General features: G+C 42.9%; 2 protein-coding genes across 5 annotated transcripts in view; both read right to left on the bottom strand.

The window, feature by feature from the left end:
• The window catches only part of LOC137624491 (GTP-binding protein Di-Ras2), a 611,765-nt gene that overhangs the window by 138,246 nt on the left and 452,380 nt on the right, over nucleotides 1–21,139 (bottom strand). The window lies entirely within an intron of this gene.
• Nucleotides 1–21,139, bottom strand: part of LOC137624488 (mpv17-like protein) — a 134,622-nt gene that overhangs the window by 13,819 nt on the left and 99,664 nt on the right. For all 4 annotated transcript variants that reach the window (XM_068355282.1, XM_068355285.1, XM_068355283.1 and 1 more), the window contains exons 4-5: nucleotides 7,393–7,505; nucleotides 6,344–6,414 (exon numbers count right to left, since the gene is read on the bottom strand). In XM_068355282.1, the coding sequence (XP_068211383.1) occupies nucleotides 6,344–6,414; nucleotides 7,393–7,505 (184 nt within the window). The remainder of the gene's footprint in view (nucleotides 1–6,343; nucleotides 6,415–7,392; nucleotides 7,506–21,139) is intronic.

The following is a 21,139-nucleotide window of genomic DNA, read 5'->3' as shown; positions in this document are numbered from 1 at the left end:
GACACACTGAACGTCAACAACCACCTCCGAGCGTCGCTTAACGTCAACGTGCGACTGGCAACCCACACTGGGTCGCATCGGTGGAGGAACCACCTCAACTGGCGGACGCGAGTAGGATACCTCAGCGTCAACAGGGCGCACAACCAACCGGTAGGAAGGTTGTTGGCCAGAAGGTTCTTCTCCGTATTAAGTCCTCTATCAAGGACACAAGCTTAGACTGCATGTCTTGCAGCAAAGCCCATTAGGGTCTACGGGAGCAGGTGTGGCAACAGACGGGGTTAGCGACTGAAGCGGAACCATTTACCATCCCTGGAAGCCTTGTTATGTGTGACATAATAGTACAGCAAAACTTCAAAGGCTCGACAAAAGTTGAGAAGTTGACCTGTAAACAACTGGAGCGTCTCCTGGCTATGCGCCTGGCCGAGTCTACCAGAATTGAGAAGTCTACCTGGGCAGGCATGAACTCCCAAGCTGAGAACTTCTCTCGTGTCCTATCAGACTCTCGCTCTATAAGCCAGATAAAAAGAAGGGAAATCAAAAGGCTGTATCCCTAAAACTCCTCCTGGTGCAAAAACCAGTCGCCTAGCCGACGTAACGCTCTCTAGGAGAGCGAGAGAGCACTAGCTTAACAACTACGGCTTCGAAGTAGCTAGGCCTAGTGTAAGTTCTGACGTGAGGCGAACGAGGAGCAGCAGTTACAAGATCCGGACGAAGATCCTTAAAAAATCATCATGATTTAATTAAAGTCCATAGGAGGCTAAGCAGCTTAAGGCTCCTCTCCAAATGACAGAGTCCTCAAAGGAATATCAGTAGGAGGGAGAACAGCACTTTCTCATCTACAGGAACCTTGTCCGAGAAAAGCTAGGTTATCTCAGTAAGGGTCTCACTGGTGCATTAGCAGCAGACCAGAAGGCAACGTTATGTAATGCTTGACAGTCTGTGAACTGTCAAAAACTGAACTGTCAATCACGACAGGTGCGTGAGGACATACAGCACTGGTGCATTAGCATACAGACCAGAAGGCAACGTTATGTAACTGCTTGACAGTCTGTGAACTGTCAAAAAACTGAACTGTCAACCACAACAGGTGCGTGAGGACATACAGCACTGGTGCATTAATAGCAGACCAGAAGGCAACGTCATGTAACAGCTTGACAGTCTGTGAGCTGGCAACAACCAAAGCTGTGTGGGGAAGCCTCAACTCCTGACTGACTAGACTGCTGCGGGCGAGTGGTGGTAACCACAGTGGGTTGCGGAGGCTGACGCACCGTGTCAAACCACGGCAGCTTAACTCCACCCTCCTGTTGTTGTGGTAGTACACGCACGTCAACGGAGGGTTCCGTGCGTCTGTGAACGTCAGCATGCGTCTGGCAGGGTCGACTGCGCATGGGTGGAGGAGCTCTCACAGCTGGAGTGTGGGAGCAGGCAGCCACAGCGTCTGCTGGGCGCACAACCGTGGTAGGTTGTAGGCTAACGGGTGCAGCGTCAACCTTCTCCGCACGATACTCCTGCAAAAAAGATGCTAACTGTGTCTGCATAGACTGTAGCAAAGACCACTTAGGGTCTACGGCAGCAGGTGCGGCAACAGACGGAGTTACTGCCTGTTGCGGTACCGCTTTACCTCTCTTAGGAGGTGTGCAGTCATCGGAAGACTGCAGCAAGTCCGAACTGACCCAGTGGCTACACCTGGGCCGTTGGACTTGCGCGGAAGGGACCGACTTGCACTTAATAAGCTGCGAGACCTTGGTCCAAGGTTTCTTACGAGAAACCTCTTCCGCAGACGAGAAGTAAATGGGCTCTCTCGTCTTTGTGTGGGTGGGGCGATCTTGGGTAGATACGCCCGAAACCACGGAGGGAAAAACGTCTGTTCGTTGATCAAGGCCTGACGAACCCATAAGTCGTTCGACATTACTTCTCCCCTGGGCTTGGGAGCTTGCAAGAGGTCCCGGACTAGGTGAACGACAGGCACGAACAGACGAACCCTCGGACGCAACACTGTAACACTTTGCGCATATCACTTTATCACTTGATTTTCTGTTTTGCACTTATTTCACTGAAATCGAAACTTTTACTGATTTCTACCTGAAACACGCAATCCTACCCTTCATTAAAAGGTAGTAATTGCGAAAACAGTCGTATAATGCAACAGAAAACATATATAAAGATAAAGAATTTAGTGGCTGGGAAAGAGACTAAACACTAGTTCAAATAAACTACGTTTACAATCTCTCACCGCACATAGCCTGGGAACAAGAATAAAACCCTAGAAACGTTTTACCTTCTTCCCCTACAGCGACTAGGGAGGAGAGTAAAACGAGAACAACGTTACCCGCTTGAACGAAACGTTTTATCTCCTCTCTCTCCCTCCGTCTCTATCTCTCTCTTTCTCTCTAGATTTCGCACCTGAGAGAAGAGCCCAATTATATATCGTCAAAACATGTTATTTGCTAAAGGAAAAAACTGAAAGGTTTTCCAAATAAAAAGTTCCTTTAATTTAGAATTTAAACCATTTAAGCTAAGAAAGAATGAACGAAACGCTAGAATCGGTTTACTCTTACTGCAAAGTGAAACCGTGATACACTCTCTCTCTATCGTAACGATAGAGCGCATGTTGAACGTCCTGAACGTCAACAACTGCGTAGACTAAAAAACTAAACGTTAGTTCATCTTTGAAAACAGTACGAGACTATCAAAGAAATTCTTTCATAAAACATTAAATTTAAAAAGTTTTAAATTCTTTAAAGGTTAAATACGATATAACGGGCTCAACGTTGATTAACTTCGGTTCCAAGTTAGGACCGCCTACTAAAAGGAAAGGTCGCATATAAACAAAACATAAAAATTTATTTTTATATGTTTATAATAAAAGGAAAGTTAATCGAAGAGGCCTAATAAAGGCGGAGAGATATAAAATATATAGATCTATAACGTGTTAAGCAAAATTACTAAAAACCTAAACACACTTCCGTCTAAGGGAAGGGTCGGCCATATAAAAGTGAAAGAGAGTCCATACTCTCTTTGTCACCATAATTAAATCTATCCAAAACGAGTTCAAGTTTTGAAATGAAGATAAAACCCCTGCATAGCGAAAGCTCAAAACTGGAATAGTGTACTTCACCAAATAGTTGTGAAAACAAATCCAGTTAGTAACAGCGTATTAGGTAGGTCTTGCCAGTGGCACGACAGAGAGAAAATTGGTTCTGTGTTGACATCGAGTACTTGAGTACCTACTTGACAGATGGCGCTGTTGATGTACACCCCCACCTGTATAGCGATCGCTGGCGTATTCCGCCCGTAGGTTTTTCTGTCGGGCAGCAGAGCTGACAGCTATATGATCATCGGGTAAGTTTAATATTGAAAAATAGAGGCATCACGCTTACATCAGGTGTCATAAAAATGTATAGTATGCTCATTCTAAAGACTAGAGAGAAAGATTAATGAAAAGCTGAGATGAACAAGCAGGATTTCAAAAAGGTAGAAGTTGTACTGACCAAATTCTAATTCAAAGGGGCACTAGACCAAAAAAAACATGAAAAGAAGCTTTTTTGAAACTCATTATTTCTAATCTTTCAACATTCAACAATCACGAGAAAGTGTGAAAAATCTATTTGAGAGCTTATAATAGCTTGTAGAGGTGTTTAAAGGCAGACTTGTAACCCTTTAAAGAGTGGACATGATGCTTTTGAATACAGTATATGCAACTCTTGATAAAGATTGTATTTACTTATTGTTGTCATGTAATTATGTCTTATATATATGGTGGTTTCTGACATTTTTTTTTCTTTTAGTAGAACCACTAATTGACCAAAGTCCACCATACAATAACCAATTATAGCCCATTAAATCAGTAATATCTCACTTCCCTTGAAGAATGGTTGTTGTAGTTTTACTCCTAAAGTGATCTGTTATTTTCTGTTATTTCCAATTGCTTTGACCATTTTTGTGTTTCTTTTTAGCCTATACTGTGCAGTGGTAAAATTTAACCATGGACTCCTGTAAGTTAAGACACCAGAGGGAAGTTCTGCAAGGAAGCAAGAAAACTTACGGAATAACATGAAAAAAAATTGTGCTGCCATAAGAAAAGAAAGCAATAAAGAAGAGGCAAAGACAAGGAAAATAAGGAAAGTTCAAGAAGAAGAACGTACTATTGCTGAAGAGGTAGAGACTTACGGTCCCAGAATGGCACCACTTTCATAGTGCCATTTGTTTTTTGCTGACAAGTACCATTGAGGAAAGGGAAGGCACCCACCAATGCCAGATTAAAAAAAAAAAAAACCTCTCCAATGATTTGTTGCCCTGAGGATACCTCAGCAGTGAAGCAATTAGCTGGCAAGGGTGCAAAAATGAAATCAATACAAAAATTGCAGTGGTGCCTAGAAGCAACCTCATGGTAAGTTGGAACCCAAAATTAGTTATTAATATTTTTGTAAATGATTTATTAGCTGCCCACAGTATCATATGTTGAGTTTTATGCCTGGAAATGAAAAATTTCAAGAGAGAAATGTGTTACAAGTATTTCCAAACTTTAAACGTCCGTAGCCAAGTTTTTTGTACAGTACTTCAAATATTAAAAAATAAAGCTTTTCACATTAATAGAAATAAATTTTTTAACATATTTACTTGAACTTGAAACATCTCAAGGATGTTGATATTAGTCGCAGAGTTTTTTTTTTTTTTTTTTTTTTTTTTGACATACTGGAAATGACTATGTCATTTGGAATCAAATCAAGAAAAATCCTAGGTTTCTGTGGCGTCATTCTGGGCAGCCATCTTGTGAGCATGATAATTAGCTATATTTTGGGAAATACCAAAAAAACAACAATGTACTGTTATTTGTATAATGTTTAAGTACATCCATGTTAAATTTTGTGTCTTTAGCACAATTAATAATGCCAGTAGGATATTTCTGAAACTTATTCATTTTCTATATATGACGTCACAGTGTTATTTCATTATATCATGCCAACAATACTTGTATTCATATTTAACATTATCCACGAAAGAAAGTTTAGTCAAAATGTCTAAATACTTTTTTTTTAACGAATTTTTTTCTACTTTCAGTTTGGCACACTCTTAGGACATGTTGTACAGCAATGTGTATACTGTAATATAGAAATCTACTTTTGATGGTATTGTGAACTATGAAAATGCCTTAGATAGTGTGCATCAGTCAATTTTATGGAGAGTCCTGCGTTATTACAATTCCTGTTAAATACGTAAATCTGATTAAGTCTGTTCATGAGCATAACAAGTGCTAAGTTAATGTTAATGGAGTCCCTATCAAAGGAATTTCCAGTGAACAGTGTAGTACTCCAAAGGAATGTGTTGTCACCTATCTTGATTATTCTTCTCATGGATTTTGTAATGCATAGAACAGTTGAGGATGGCAGAGAAGGATTGGACTGGATTGGTAACAGGAAATTAGCGCACCTAGAGTATGCTGATAACGTTGTCCTTATTAGCAAAATGCCATAAGACTTGCAAAGCTTGCTTACTAGAATGCATGAAATATAGCATGAGGTTGGGCTCAAGATAAATAAAAAAAGAAAAATAAAAATAGATGATGAGAACGGAATATGCAATGGAAGGTGAAATACCAGTGGAAGAAGGGATTAATGAGGTAAAATCATTTAAATATTTAGGAACTATGATCTCTAATACAGGATCTTTAGAAATGGAATTTAATGGAAGATTGAAAAAAGCTTATCACACAATGGTTAGGCTAAGTAAAATTTGGAAATCAAATCGCCTGAAATTAAAAATAAAAATCAAGCTATATATATCAGTTTAATGAGATCGGTGTTACTGTATGCGCACAAGTCGCGGTATAGCAATGAAACAATATCCAACAGATTTTGTAGATTTGAGAATACAGCCCTCAGAAGAATATTGGGAGTTAAATGGCAGGACAGGATTAGAAATAAAACTATAAGAGATTACATGTTGAACAGGATGACATTGTCTTTGTAAAGTTTATATAAATATATATGAAAGATCTGTCTTAATGTTGTTACTATTCTTAAAGTATTTTATTTTAATTGGGAAATTATTTATGTAATGATAACTTGAGTGCTACCTCAAAGAGCAGTGATTGCTATTAGTTCCAATAATCTACGCACTTCCCAAGAGAGATCAGTTCACCAAACTTTCAACTGGGCTCCACAAGGCACAAGAAGAGTTGGAAGACCCAGGCCTACATGACTAGACGATGAAGCGTGAAGTAGATGATGATAAATGGAGAAGTATTGATTTAAAAGCTCAAAATAGAGACAAATGCCGAAATCTAACCGAGGTCCTTTGTGTCAATAGGCGTAAGAGGAGATGATAATGACTTTCAACTTACCAAAAATGTTGGCACTATCTTATTCCTCCATTCATCCAGAAGGTCTTCCTTTCCTTCCATGGCACTCATTCCTTTGAAAAAATAAAGCTTTTACTAATCATAGTTCTCAAATTTAATCTATGATTATAAATAACATCTGAAAAATTGTAACCAAGTGCCAAAACTTCATTATTGTAGAGACTGTAAAGACTATTTTAGGGATTAATTTTTCCCCCCACACTTCAGCATTAATCACATTTCAAAACCTTTAACACCTCTAATACAAATGCTTTCATGTAATAAATACAAACAACTTGGAAGATTGATAATTCACAGAATGAATCTTTAAAAAACACAATAATGACAGTTTTCATTATCAAACTTGCCTTTGCTCTTATTCAGCTGATAAATCCCGGCCATCTAAGGTCAAGCCATTAAGTAAACATTCCTAACCACTGCAGTCAAGTTTGACAAGTCACCAGACATGTATTCTTTAAAATTTGATCAAGGAGTATTTCAACTAAATAATTTAAAAATTTTCTTAAACTAGTTACTTGGTCCCACGTCCAGTTTTGCTCACAGTAAATTTACTTTCTACACTGTTTTCCATCTTATGAGTATATGACAATTGTACAGTATAGGGTTCTTTTAAAAAATGATTAAATGATTTCTTTTATTTTTTCCTGATAATTTTGTCCTGCATTTTTACCTGTTGCATGCTCACATACATTTTTTTTTACACCTAATAGATGAATTTAATTTTCTTTGCATGACTAAGGAGAGTAATCTCAGAACATGTGTTTCATCTAAAAAGCAAAACAATGCTGCAAGAAACTGATCCATGAGGGATGTACCTTGAAGAAATGTGAACAATGGTAGAATAAAAACAGAAAGTATCCAGCACAGCAACACAAATACCATTCCTCGATATCATTGACATGTTAGAAGTCCCAAAAATACCAGGACCAAAAATATTTGTTTTAATTAAATCAAGGCCTACTGCAAACATACTAGGTTGAACATATATTCAACCCAGCAAACAAACAATTTACATTAAACACATGACTTACCCACATAAAAAATTGTAAGGTTGATTGGAGTTATGATCAGAGCATCACACGCTATCTTTGGCAAAACAACTTTCATAGCTGTTCCAACAAATTTTGAGTCGAGGAATTTGTACCTGAAATTAAAATGTATGATGAATAGAAATACTAAAAGTGAAAGGACTCATTCATAACTCCAAAAGGAACTGTAGAATAATTCACGCTTAGAAAATTATTAAAGATATAGCAGAATTTCCTCCAATCAAGTATAGTACAGTACCTGTCTAAATACCTTATCATAACTTCAAATAAAGATGTTTGTTGTTTTACATTCACATAGATCCCTAAGTCCTAGTAAAAATTATCTACATATAAAACAGCTTTTTCAGAAGGTCTATTGACATCTCAAATGTCACACAGAATTTGTATTAAGGCCGATTACTGTATGCAGAATCAAAAGCCATGTACAGTTGTAGTACCTCGGTTTACAAGTGACTAAATACAGTACAGTACAAGCATATCGGTATATGAGCATAATTCAAATTGGTTCAAGAGCATAAAAATTCAAATTGGCTTACAATCATTAAATTCAAATTGGCTTACAAGCATAAAAATTCAAATAGATTTATGAGCACTATATTAGCCTTCAACCAAATATTTCCCTCTATGCATTTTTTGTTGACAACTACTAACGAGACTAGCATGAAATTGGTCACGCGGTGCCTATATACCACACACAGTGTTCACTGGGGCAAAAAAATGGGCTCTAAATACTGTATGTTCCTTGCCAAAACTGAATGAAAAAAAGTACAACTAAGTGTCTATAAAGAGTAAATTTAATGATTCAACAAGTGATAGTGTACATCTTTCACAAAAAAAAACTCCAGATATTTTACCCGAAGTTCCCATATAGGTAGATCCTCCCTCCAAGCAGTAATCCCTTCCTCCTCCTCCTCTTTCTTCTCCATGACTCTCCTCAAAGATAAAGGGAGAGTTAATTTGCAAATATTTTTTTCGATTGCGAATTATCAATTTGCATTCAATTGGGGTGTTAGGGGTTATAATTCTTTCACTAAATTCCATTATAAAACCTATAAAAAAAGTATATGTATATTTACGGACGTGTAGAATACATAGTGTATTTCCTTTACAGTATTTCTTATGGGAAAAATTTTTGTTTATAAGCATTTTAGTTTGTGAGCTTGCTCCCAAAATGAATTAAACTTGTAAACTGAGGTACCACTTACATCATGAACAGATATATTAGCACAAGATGGATGCAAATTACAGTATTGATGTACTTTAAAAACAATATTTCAATACTGGATACAAACTTCTTTAACTAATAAGACAACACACATGCCAAAAATCATAACACACTACAGTACTGTAATTACTAAAGGGGTTATCCTTTTGTTAAGGTAAGATAAAAGCCCTGTATTTCACAAGGAATCTACTTACAAACACCAATCATACAGACACATTAAAAACACTCAACAGGATATTAAATTAACAAAAATGCACAGTTTAGTTTGATTTATAACAGCAATTTACATATCAATGGCTAAAATAAACTTCACATACTGTATAATACTGTATAGTACAACTAATATCCCTATTCCATTAAATCTGTATTACCTACTGAAAGATCCTATCATATCTTCAAACAATAACAAAAACTGTACAATATAGTATTGTATATGGTCTGTCACCAGTACTGTTACTCAAAAGCACTACACCTAATTACATCTTAACACCCATAAGTATCTGGTCATTAGGTGACAACAGATAAGACAAGAAAACACTAATTTTTTTTTATTCAGTATTAAAATCTATCACTCTTAACCATACTAAGATATTTGAAGTGGGTTCAGAAGATAGCAAAATGCAGCTAATGCAATGTTATAAGCTATGAAATAAAAATGAGATAGTATAAGGCAATTAAACAATTCTAATATTCATTATTCATAAACAAGTTTTTCCCAAGATCGACAATCGTATGCATTAAAGGTAGTTTTTCTGATACTTCCCAGATTGTGCACATGTGCCAGGGGTCAGCTGATCATGTGTCATATCTAAGAATGGATTAGCATTGTAGGAATGAACTATCCTATAATTAGCAGTAATTGGTAAACAAAAATAAGTGGAAAAAACTTTGGTGCCTTTAATTTACCCTAAACAATGTTTGTGGGAAGAGTAAGGTACCTTTCAGAACTATACCTAATGGATGGTAAGGAAGGGAGTCAACATACTGTAGGTATAATCATTTCATGACTCAAGAGTATTAAGTTATGGTACAGTATTTAATCGTCTAAGTTAATGAGTAAAAAGTTCAAGGAATAAACCGAGTGTTGAGTTCAATCAATTTTTTTTTCTGAGGTGCAATCTGATAGCAAATCAAAAAGGCTTGCTAAGAATTGGGTAACTAGACTAACTACTTTAGAAACCGGTAGACCCAAATTATATCTTCAAATATTAAAAATAGTATTCTTGCTTAGTAATCCAGTACCTGTATAAGCAGTTGCCATTTGCTATACATGTTACATAATACTGTACCATATACAGTAGAGAATTAAAATAGAAATAAAGCTGCTTTTTTTTCTATAGTATCTATCTTTAAATCCTAAGTGGCCTAGTTATTACAGGGAGGCAGGCCTAAAAGAGCTGGAACTCTCGTTTTACCCTTTAATTAACATGACAAATTTGTAGGTAATTTGTATTTTTCCTAACTATACAAACCTTAGCTATTTAATATGGGTAATTACTTTCGGCGTAGCTGAAATGACGAGCCATTAGAATTTTAATGAGGGTTTACTACCCCACCGCTAGTTAGCAGGGGTAGGGAGGGTAGCTTGTTAACTCCCCCCCTCACACACACACCTGTGCTTGAGCTCACTTTGCTTAAAGGTAGGACTTCAAGGGGGATAGGGCTGGCGGGCAAGTTTGATTAAATAGCTAAGGTTTGCATAGTTAGGGAAAATACAAATTACCTACGAATTTGTCATTTGTTCCGTAACTGACATACAAACCACGCTATTTAGTATGGGTGATTCACCCATTAGGAAGGGTGGAAAGTCCCAGCCAGTACTGGCTTTTGGCTTTGCCCAGGGACTTAGTATCTGAGTGTGTCAGCACTCAACAATAAGGAGTCCCTGCACCTCGCTAGAACCTTGCTACGCAAGGGCTGCGGCCTACATAAGCTGTGTGTGAAGGTATGAAGTGTGACTCGTCCTAGGAAGTTGACCTGTAGTCCTTCAGATGGAAACTTTAGGCTAGGACTCTCCCAATACAGTACCACCTTGTCAGGGTACGGGGACGTGACAGTATTAGCTTAATACTAGGAACACAAGGAAACATGGTTTACCTGCAGTGGTTTGAGGTCAGCTGTGCAGAGAACCCAGGATGCTGCTTTCCCCAAGAGAGGGGAGGATGAAGAAAAGAATAAGGCCCAGACAAACCTTTTCATTCATGCAGACTAAAGACCGGGTAACAATGCCTTCAACCTTCTGCTACTTGTCCATTAAGGAGCCTGAGGTTTTAAACCAGCTGTTGTGCAGCCACCACAGGACCAATAGAAAATGTATCGAGCCTCCTGTGGGTCAAGTCTTGCAGGTAGTGGGGTGCAAAGGTCTTCTGACGCTTCCACACCCCAGCTTGGAGCACCTGCGTCACTGAAAATTTTTTCTTGAAGGCCAGGGACGTAGCTATGCCCCTGACGTCATGTGCTCTAGGGCGACGTGACGGAGGAGGGTCTGGATTCAGGGACAGATGGATCACCCTACGAATCCATGCCGAGATGGTATTCTTGGTAACCCTCCTCTTAGTCCTCCCAGTGCTCACAAACAATGCCTGCACTTGGGGACGTACTGCAGCCGTTCTTTTGAGATATAGCCTCAGACTCCTTACTGGACACAGGAGGAGATAGTCTAGGTCATCTGTTACAGAACGAAGACTCGAAATCTGGAAGGAGTTGAATCAAGGGTCCGGCACTCCTGGATTCAGAGTCTTAGCAATAAACTCGGGGACGAATTTTAACGTTACCTCCCCCCATCCCCTTGAATGGGCGATGTCATAAGAGAGACCATGAAGTTCACTGACTCACTTGGCCGAGGCCAAAACTAGTAGGAACACCGTCTTCCAAGTTAGGTGGCGATCTAAAGCCCGGTGTAATGGTTCGAAGGGAGGTCTCTTAAGAGACCTGAGAACTCGAACCACATTCCCTGGAGGAGGTCTCACTTCCGACTGAGGGCAGGTAAGTTCATAACTTTGTATGAGTAAGGAAAGTTCCAGCGAGGAAGAAATGCCTACTCCTTTGAGCCTGAAGGCTAGACTTAAGGCCGAGCGATAGCCTTTCACCGCCGAGACTGAAAGGCACATTTCTTCCCGCAAATACACGAAGAACTCCGCTATTGCTGGAATAGTGGCATCGAGTGGAGAGATACCCCTTCCACGACACCAACCACAGAAGACTCCCCACTTTGCCTGGTAGACAGATGCGGATGACCTTCGCAGGTGGCCAGACATCCTGACCGCTACTTGTTGTGAAAATCCTCTCTCAGCGAGGAGATGCTGGATAGTGAAGTCGTAGCGAAGCTATGGCTTTGTGGAAGATGTTGGTGTGTGGTTGTTTGAGTAGCACGTGTTGCGGAGGAGTTCTCTCGGAAGTTCCGTTAGGAGTTGCAGAAGGTCCGGAAACTATTCCGCGTGATGCCATAGGGGAGATATAAGGGTCATCAAAAGATTGACCGATATTCTGGTCTTGTTGAGCACCCTCCTCATCAGACAGAACGGGGGAAAGGCGTATACGTCGATGTTGTCCCACCGTTGTTGGAAGGCATCTTGCCAGAGCGCCTTGGGATCCAGGACTGGGGAGCAGTACAGCGGAAGCTTGAAGTTCAACGCTGTAGCGAACGGATCCACAGTCGGGGAACCCCACAAAGTCAGGACTCTGTTGGCTACTTGATGATCCAAAGACCACACAGTACTCACTATCTGAGACACTCTGCTCAGACTGTCGGCGAGCACATTCCTCTTTCCTGGAATGAAGCATGCTGATAGTGGAATCAAGTGGGCTTCGGTCCATCTCAGTATCTCTACTGCGAGATGGGATAGCTGCTTTGAAAAGGTACCTCCTTGCTTGTTGATGTAAGCCACTACTGTGGTGTTGTCGCTCATCACCACCACAGTGACCCGCCAGGTATTGTTGGAACTGTTGAAGGGCCAGGAATATGGCCTTCATTTTTAGCAGATTTATATGGAGACACTTTTCTGATTCTGACCACAGGCCTGAGGTCCTGTGTTGCAGAACATGGGGCCCCCACCCTTTGTTTGAGGCATCCGAAAACAGCATCAAATCCGGAGGGAGGACGAGAAGATCCACTCCTCTTCGTAGGTTCTCGTCTGTCACCCACCACTGAAGGTCCGTCTGTTCCGCAGGACCCATAGGGATCATGACGTCCGGGGAATCGTAACCCTGATTCCACCGAGACTTGAGTCGCCATTGGATGGATCTCATCCTGAGGCGACCGTTGGGAACTAGACGAGAGGTGACCGAGGAGACGTAACCACAATTGGGCTGGAAGTTCTTCTCGTCTGAGGAAAGGGCTTGCGACCCTCCTCAGCCTTGCTATCCTGTCGTCTGATGGGAAGGCTTTGTGGAGATTGGTGTCTATGATCATGTCTAGATATACCAGTCTTTGAGTGGGAAGCAGAGAAGACTTCTCGAGATTTACCATGATCCCCAGATCTTGGCAAAGTCCCAGAAGTTTGTCTGTGTCGAAGAAGGGCTGACGCCAAGTCTGCTAGGATCAGCCAGTCATCCAGATAACGGAGGAGACGGATGCCGATCCTGTGTGCCCACGACGATATTAGGGTGAACACTCTGGTGAAAACCTGTGGTGCTGTGGAGAGACCGAAACACAGCACCTTGAACTGGTACACCTTGTTGTCTAGGCTGAATCTCAAGTACTTCCTTGAAGATGGATGGACTGGGATCTGGTAGTATGCGTCCTTCAGGTCCAGTGTACACATGAAGTCTTGCAGTCTCACTGCAAGTCTGACCGTGTCTGTGGTCTCCATGCTGAACAGAGTTTGCTTGACAAACCTGTTCAGAGCCAAGAGGTCGATGACTGGTCTCCAGCCTCAGACGCCTTCTTTACAAGAAAGAGTCGACTGAAGAAGCCTGGGGACCCGTCGAGGACCTCCTGGAGAGCGCCCTTCTTCAACATGGTCTGGACTTCTGCCCGAAGGGCTTGCCCCCTTGCCGATCCCATGGCAAGGGAGCTCAATGACACTGGATCCGCTGTCAGGGGAGGTAGAGATGTTGTGAACGGGACGCAATATCCTTGACTGATTACGGAAATCGTCCAGGAATCGGCCCCGAGTTGCTGCCACCTGTTCGCGCAACTTTGTAGGCATCCCCCCACTGGTGGACATGCAGGGGGACTGCAAATCCTAGCGTTTGCTCCCTCTAGGATTCTTTCCTCCCCTGGAGGACTTTTTGCCTTTCTTGTCCTTAACAGGAAAGGGCTCAGACACCGTCGTCTTTGCTGCAGCTGCCAGTTTCGTGGTCTTGGTAGGACGTGGTTGCTGGGGTGCTGGAGGTTTATAGGGCTTCGATGTTAGAGCCCTATGTAGGAGAGAGTCCTGGTTGGACTTCCTCCACCTCTCAGCCGCCTGCTCCACGTCCTTAGGCTCGAACAAGTTCTTCCCCATAACGGAAGAATGTCTGAGCCTGCTGATCTCGATATTGGGGACCTTTTGATGGAATCTCTCAGACACCGCATCTCAACGTTTCAAGATGGTATTAGCCCACAAGTTCGAGACTTGGTGGGCTAGAAACTCGATAGTGCGAGTGCCCGAGAGTAAAAAGGTCTCCATGGCCTTCCTGGTACTTTCTTTGGACAAGTCCTCTGAATGTAACAGGATGCCCAGGGACCCTAGCCAGATGTCCAGCCACAAAGTTGCCTGCAAGGCACACTTCGCTACCTTCTCCTGGCTAAGGATCTCAGTAGCCGAGAACGAAACCTGCAAGTTGGAGAGTCTCTGTAGAGGGTTCCCCTGGTATGCTCTACCAAAGAGTGGTGTAGGGGAAGAGCTAAACAAGTCTCCTCAACGATGTCAAAGTACCTCCTCTGTTGGACACGAGGAGGTGGAAGGAGTTTGATGCCGGCGCTGGATCGGCTGGAGGAGGCAAGCTCGGAGAGCTGGGCTTCGACCTTGTCTCTGGCACTCTTAACCCCTTGAGACCAGGGCAAAGCCGCACTGGCCTTCGAGGGTTTTTGAGTCCCAAAGACTCGGTCCAAGACCGTGTCTTTGCCCTCACGAGGGGGAATCTCTGGATCCGCAAACCCATTGAGATTCCTCATAAGGGTCAGACCCTGCCAGAACGCATGCTCTGACTCCTGCAGCTCTCCTCCTGAAGGGCTAGCAGCGAAGTCTTCTGTCCCCAAAGGCTCTTCTTGGGGGGACTCGAGGACGTTTTCCGAGTGCTTGGCTGGCTCCGGTCTGAGCCTTGAAGATGACTTTGGCACAGTCTTGGAGTCCTTCAACTCCCTCCTGGGAGGGATGCAGGACTCCAACAACGATGGTCAGAGGCTCTTCTCCACCCCTACCCGTGAAGACTTTTCAGCGCGAGGTGGGGTTTCCCTCATTGGTGCGATGGGGGAACGCCTCACCTCACGTGACTCCCCTGAGGACGGGAAATCTTTTCGTCGGAAGGGGAGGGAGTGAAAGTCTGGGGGGGTGAGGAGGCCTTCCTCAAGGACTTCCGAGGAGTCAGCTTTGCCCTCGGAGAAGTTACCATGTTCGACACTCCTCTCTTCCTCTTCAGGGGAGTAGAAGCTGCAATGATTTGTGGCCCAGCTCAGAACAGGCTTAAAAGCCTGCATGACCGCTCTGACTAGGGACCCAAACCAAGGTTGCTGACCGACGGCTGCGGTGTCAGAAGCTCCCTCTGGAGGGAAGGGGATCAACCGATCCCTAGATGATGAACGAGAAGAAAAGTCCCTGGACCTTTCCGGAATCTTCCCCCCTGCCGGCGAGCGCGCTGTTCTGTACTTGCGGGGGGGGGGGGGGGGGGACACACGCGACGATGATGACCTGGCCGTGCGTTGTCCTGCAGCCTCGCGCATGGGTTGAGAGGAGCGTGCTGGGGAGCGTGCTGGCGCTCGCGCAATGGGAAATGCCCTGGATCGCGCGCGGGCGAGGGTGTGCGCACCCACGCGCAGGGGCGCGAGCTGGAGAAGGCAGAAGGTGCGCTGAAGGAAGGATAAGCGCTTGCGCGCGAAGGTAACTGTTCCCGCAGGGTCCAGCCGAAGAACCCGTGCGGGCGATACTTTTGGGCGCGCGCTCAGGAAACATCTCTTGCGCGCGGGCGCGCATGAGAGCGCACATCAACTGTGGCGATGGGATGGCGCGCAGCCGGGGAACGATGGCGCATTGGTGATCACTGGCGCGTTGGTGATCACTGGCGCGTTGGTGAGCGCTGGCGAGTAGGGGAAGAAGTTAGCTTCCCCACTGCGCCCAGATCAGAAGATCGTGGGCGCGCAGGAGATCGTTGGCGCGCAGGCGAGCGCTGGCGCGCAGGAGACCGCTGGCGCGCAGGAGACCGCTGGCGCGCAGGAGAGCGCTGGCGCGCAGGAGCGCGCTGGCGCGCAGGCGAGCATGACACACAGGAGAACAAAGGTGCGCATGGCGTGCAGTAGCGCGCTGGCGATCTGGAGAGCGCTGGCGCGCAGGTGAGTGCTGGCGCACAGGTGAGCGCTGGCACGTAGGGAACGTATGCACTAACTTGCACATACGCCCTTGATGCCCCAAAGGGACCGTTGCCTGTTTTACAACAGGATGCGTTGGCGCCCACAGCACGTCAGCAACCAGGAACGGCGACGGCAGGTCTGCAGGTTTGACGGGTGAAAGGTCGGCGTGTCCTTTGTAAGGACGACCTTCCACCGAAGGAGATCGCGAACGATCTGCAGAGAGGTCCAGGGTTGTAGCTGTGAGAGTCGGAGAACGATGGCGAGGTTTCTCTGCGGCGGACTGTGGAGACCATGAACCGAAGAGGCGCCTCCTAACACCCTTGTGAGGTGAAGGAAGGCCTCTACGGCGAAGAGGAAGGCGGGCTTTATGCCTTATGCGCCCTCTGGGGGCCGTGGGGTCAGCGGGCTGACCATCAGCAGTCCTCCGAAGAGGAGTCTCTGTGAGTGAACTCCCCAGAGGGGGAGAATCACTGGCAGGAGAGACCGTTGGACTTACTTCCTCCCTCGAAGGATGTGCAGAGGGAGGAACTAAGTCTTCAGCTACAACCGGATCATCACAAGCAGAGGTTTGAGATATCGCAACGGAAGCCTCTGCCACGACAACGTCAACGATAGACAGAGGATCAACCTCTGCCAAAGTCGGCGATTGTTTGACAGCGGCCCCAACCAGATCATGTCAAACAAGGCTTCCTTGGAGGGCGAACTCTCAAGCCTCAAGGAAGCCCAAAGCTGAAACAAATCATCGTTAGACACATGAATATTTAAATTCTCCCCCAGGGCAGGAGGAGGCGCTGCCTCGCTATAGGAGGCAACTCCCTCTCCCAAACCCTGAGATCGGGCAACAGAACTATGGCCTACGCTACCACTCGACAGTTTTTTGGAAGAAACCGATCGAGTGGGAGCTTCGGAGGAGGTTTGGGCTTCGGAGGAGGTTTGGGCTACGGAAGAAGAGCCCTTGGGATTTTCTCCTTTCAAAGAAACCTTCGAAGGAGAAATATCCTGCCTGGACTTCTTCTTCCGGCACTGAGAAAACCTCTCCCACTGGGAGGTAGACCACTTCCTACACTCACCACACACTTTATTTCTATCATACCACTGGCCCCTACAATAAGGACAAAGGGTGTGAGGGTCTGTATCGACCGCCGACAAACGTGCCAAAAGGGCGGTTGGGTAATCCAGGACACTTTTGCATAGCAGAGGCCAACTTCATGCACACCTGTAAAAGGAAAAGCAAAAAGCATTAAATGGCTGTCAAAAAGGCGTGGGTGAAAGCGGACACGTCCGACTACCACCCGAGCCGAGAGCAAAGTGAGCTCAAGCACAGGTGTGTGTGAGGGGGGGGTAGCAAGCTACCCTCCCTACCCCCCGCTAACTAGCGGTGGGGTAGTCAACCCTCGTTAAAATTCTATTGGCTCGTCATTTCAGCTATGCCGAAAGTAATAACCCATATTAAATAGCGTGGTTTGTATGTCAGTTACGGAACAAATTGTTTTTGTTACAGTATATGATTAATACTGGTTAAAAATTTTTGTAAATTTCAAGAGTAAATGTCAATAAACTAAGCTTTTGGAGAAGCTTGAGTGAGGAACCAATTATTGCTATTTCCCTTCATTCTTACGGGGTTTGAAATATTCAATGATTGAAAATTTAGTGTTCAAACAATGTTTTGGCACAAATTATGTTCACTATCCAAGGTACCACTTTACAGTACTTAGATTAATTAAATAATTGACCCAATTTTGGACCAAGTTACACAGGACCCTACACTTCTCGCAAACTTCCTCTGATGTGGAGTAAATGGAAAGCAATATATTTTCAATTATTTTTTTATAAATAGTCAAATACAGTACTCTAGTTTAATGTTAAAATATTCACAAACAATGCTTCTTGTACTACCATTCTAACATAAGTAAAATATTCTGCACCATAGAATCTCTTATCTTAGCCTTGGCTAGCCTATATTCACTGGCGCATAGGGACTAGCAGCCAAACATGCACTCTCTACCTGAGTTAGGTAGGGAGAAACACACTTGGATCCTAAGCATGACAAAGAAGGTATAGGGTTAGCTGCCTCAGATGCAGTCTTGGAAAGCTAGCATTCCTTTTCAACTTCTTCATTCTCCCTCTACTGTAACATGCCCATTGGACCTCCAGCAAGTGCTTACATTCTGGGCAAGCGAAAGAAAAGGAACACTGTAGGCCTCTGAAAGGAGCGCAGGTTAAGTGGGGTCAACCTCGTGGCGACTCAAAAGTGCCACAACGTTGTTGGTTACAGCCAAGAGACTTCTGTACCTCGCGGACTGCTCTATGACAAAACTCAAAGAGGAAGACCCATACAAAAAACTAAAAAAGAAAACGCAAAAGAAAATACTACTAAAGTAAGCTCTGGTTGTGGTTCGACCAGTCAAGGCCACAGCTATGACTAAAATGGCGATTTGGGTGATGCAAGAGAACAGGTTAATCCCTCTTTCTTATTCACACTCACACTACTCTCCCACACAAGACGCATTTATTTCCACCCAGCCAGGTCAGCGGTGCTGATCTTACTGTACAGTACATGTACTCTTATTTAAAAGGACATTGGTTTGTATTTGTATCAGAACAAATACTTTAAATTCCCAAATTCTTATGCAAATACTCATTCTTCTACCTTCAAACAACTAACTATTAGTAGTACACGTATCTCCAAAGGTAACGCTGGCAAAATATTGGAAGGTGGCAGACAAATCATTTTACTCAAGCCTTGAATACATTCCTAACCCATTCTCAGACTACCCAAATCATACAGAAATCATAAATGCCCATACATCTTCTGGGTATTAAAAAAATAAACTGGTAAAATTTACCCAAATGTTTTGCCTAAATTCTGAAATATGTAAAAGACCTTACATGCCTTAAATAGGAAGAAACCTATTCATCAATCATACCCCCAAGGATCTTAATGTTGCTAATACTGTAGTCTTAAATAGCTTTATGTTGCTATAACAATTCTGACACCTTTCATTGGTTATGAAATGAGAATCTATACATAACCTGTAGAATTATGTAAAAAGAACATTTGAATAAGCTATTAATGAAAATGTATTCATAATTGGGATCTCATTTCATATTCCCAGATCTGCTTTAAGGGAACTGTCATAAAAATAAAATGAGAATGACTGTAAAGGCTTAAGGTTAAAACACAGGATATTCATTGTTGCCATAGAACAGATATTTTCAGAATAGAAAAATTATCTCTTGAAGAGGAAGGGCAATCATCATCTTTAAAGTCAAGCAAAGACTTTCTTTTCCTCCCTAACATCTGAGCAAGAGTGAATGAAACCAATTGTCCAGATAATACAAAGATAGATGCTAACTTCTCAGATTTGCATATACTGTACGAAATTTTTCAAAAAAAGGAAAGAAAGGAAAGAGAAATTTTCTGAAAGCCATTGTGAACCTACCACCGAAATAGAATTGCAAGCACAAGGTACAGTACCTGCTTAAATACCTTCATGAAAAGTTTGTCCTAAAAGACATTTGTTTATCTTGAAAAGTAAGCAGATGAAGCTACCTAAAAATACATATAAAATATTACACGAATATGTCATGCATGTGATGAGACGTTAACTATAAAACATGCTCTTAGTTCCAAACTTATTCATCAGGATGCCTTGTATCACTGCAATTATAACTAGATCAAAATTTACCTTTCTAGAAAGTCTCTAAATATCACTAAAACAAAAGCACAATTTTTGCCCCAAGGCAATTACTCCAGCCAAATTTCTTCTTTAGTTTACATGAACTTGGCACCATGAAAATTAATTAAAATTTACAAACCCTCTGAAATCTTTCGACTACTCCAAACTTTAATAATTCCTTCCCTGTAGGAAACTGCATGGACCATATACATTAATAACTACATTCTCTAAACACCCATTTTCAACATCCAAAAATGGTGAAGGTAATTAGTTTTTAGAAAAATCCTGAATATCAGAAAAGAAAGACTGGGTTAATCTTTGTCGAGATACTGAAATGTTATTTTCATTAGTAAAATAAATTTTTGAATATACTTACCCGATAATCATGTAGCTGTCAACTCTGTTGCCGACAGAAATCTACGGTCGGGATACGCCAGCGATCGCTATACAGGTGGGGGTGAACACCACAGCGCCATCTGTGGTCAGGTACTCCAGTACTTCTTGTCAACACCACCTCAATTTTTTCCTCGGTCCACTGGTTCTCTATGGGGAGGAAGGGTGGGTCAATTAAATCATGATTATCGGGTAAGTATATTCAAAAATTTATTTTACTAATGAAAATAACATTTTTCAATATTAATCTTACCCGATAATCATGTAGCTGATTCACACCCAGGGTGGTGGGTGGAGACCAGCATACATGTTAACAAAGAAGCTAAGTATCCCGTATTTTATTTTATTAGTTATTCAAAAATAACATAAAATAAATAAGTACCTGGTAAGGAAGACGACTTGAACCATTACTCTGCCTTTATTAAGTACGTCTTCCTTACTGAGCGTAGCGGTCCTCTTAGGATGCTGAACGACTCTTAGGTGCTGAAGTATAAAGGGCTGCAACCCATACTAAAGGACCTCATCACAACCTTTAACCTCGGCGCTTCTCAAGAAAGAATTGACCACCCGCCAAATCAACAAGGATGTGGAAGGCTTCTTAGCCGACCGTACAACCCATAAAAAGTATTCAAGAGAAAGGTTAAAAAGGTTATGGGATTATGGGAATGTAGTGGCTGAGCCCCCGCCTACTACTGCATTCGTTGCTACGAATGGTCCCAGGGTGTAGCAGTTCTCGTAAAGAGACTGGACATCTTTGAGATAGAATGATGCGAACACTGACTTGCTTCTCCAATAGGTTGCATCCATAACACTCTGCAGAGAACGGTTCTGTTTGAGGGCCACTGAAGTAGCCACAGCTCTCACTTCATGTGTACTTACCTTCAGCAAAGCAAGGTCTTCTTCCTTCAGATGAGAATGTGCTTCCCTAATCAGGAGCCTGAA

Source organism: Palaemon carinicauda, chromosome 31 (genome assembly GCF_036898095.1).
Source record: "Palaemon carinicauda isolate YSFRI2023 chromosome 31, ASM3689809v2, whole genome shotgun sequence".
Lineage (NCBI taxonomy): Eukaryota > Metazoa > Arthropoda > Malacostraca > Decapoda > Palaemonidae > Palaemon > Palaemon carinicauda.
The sequence above is the reverse complement of the archived record's forward strand: the minus strand, read 5'-3'. Positions and strand labels throughout refer to the sequence as shown.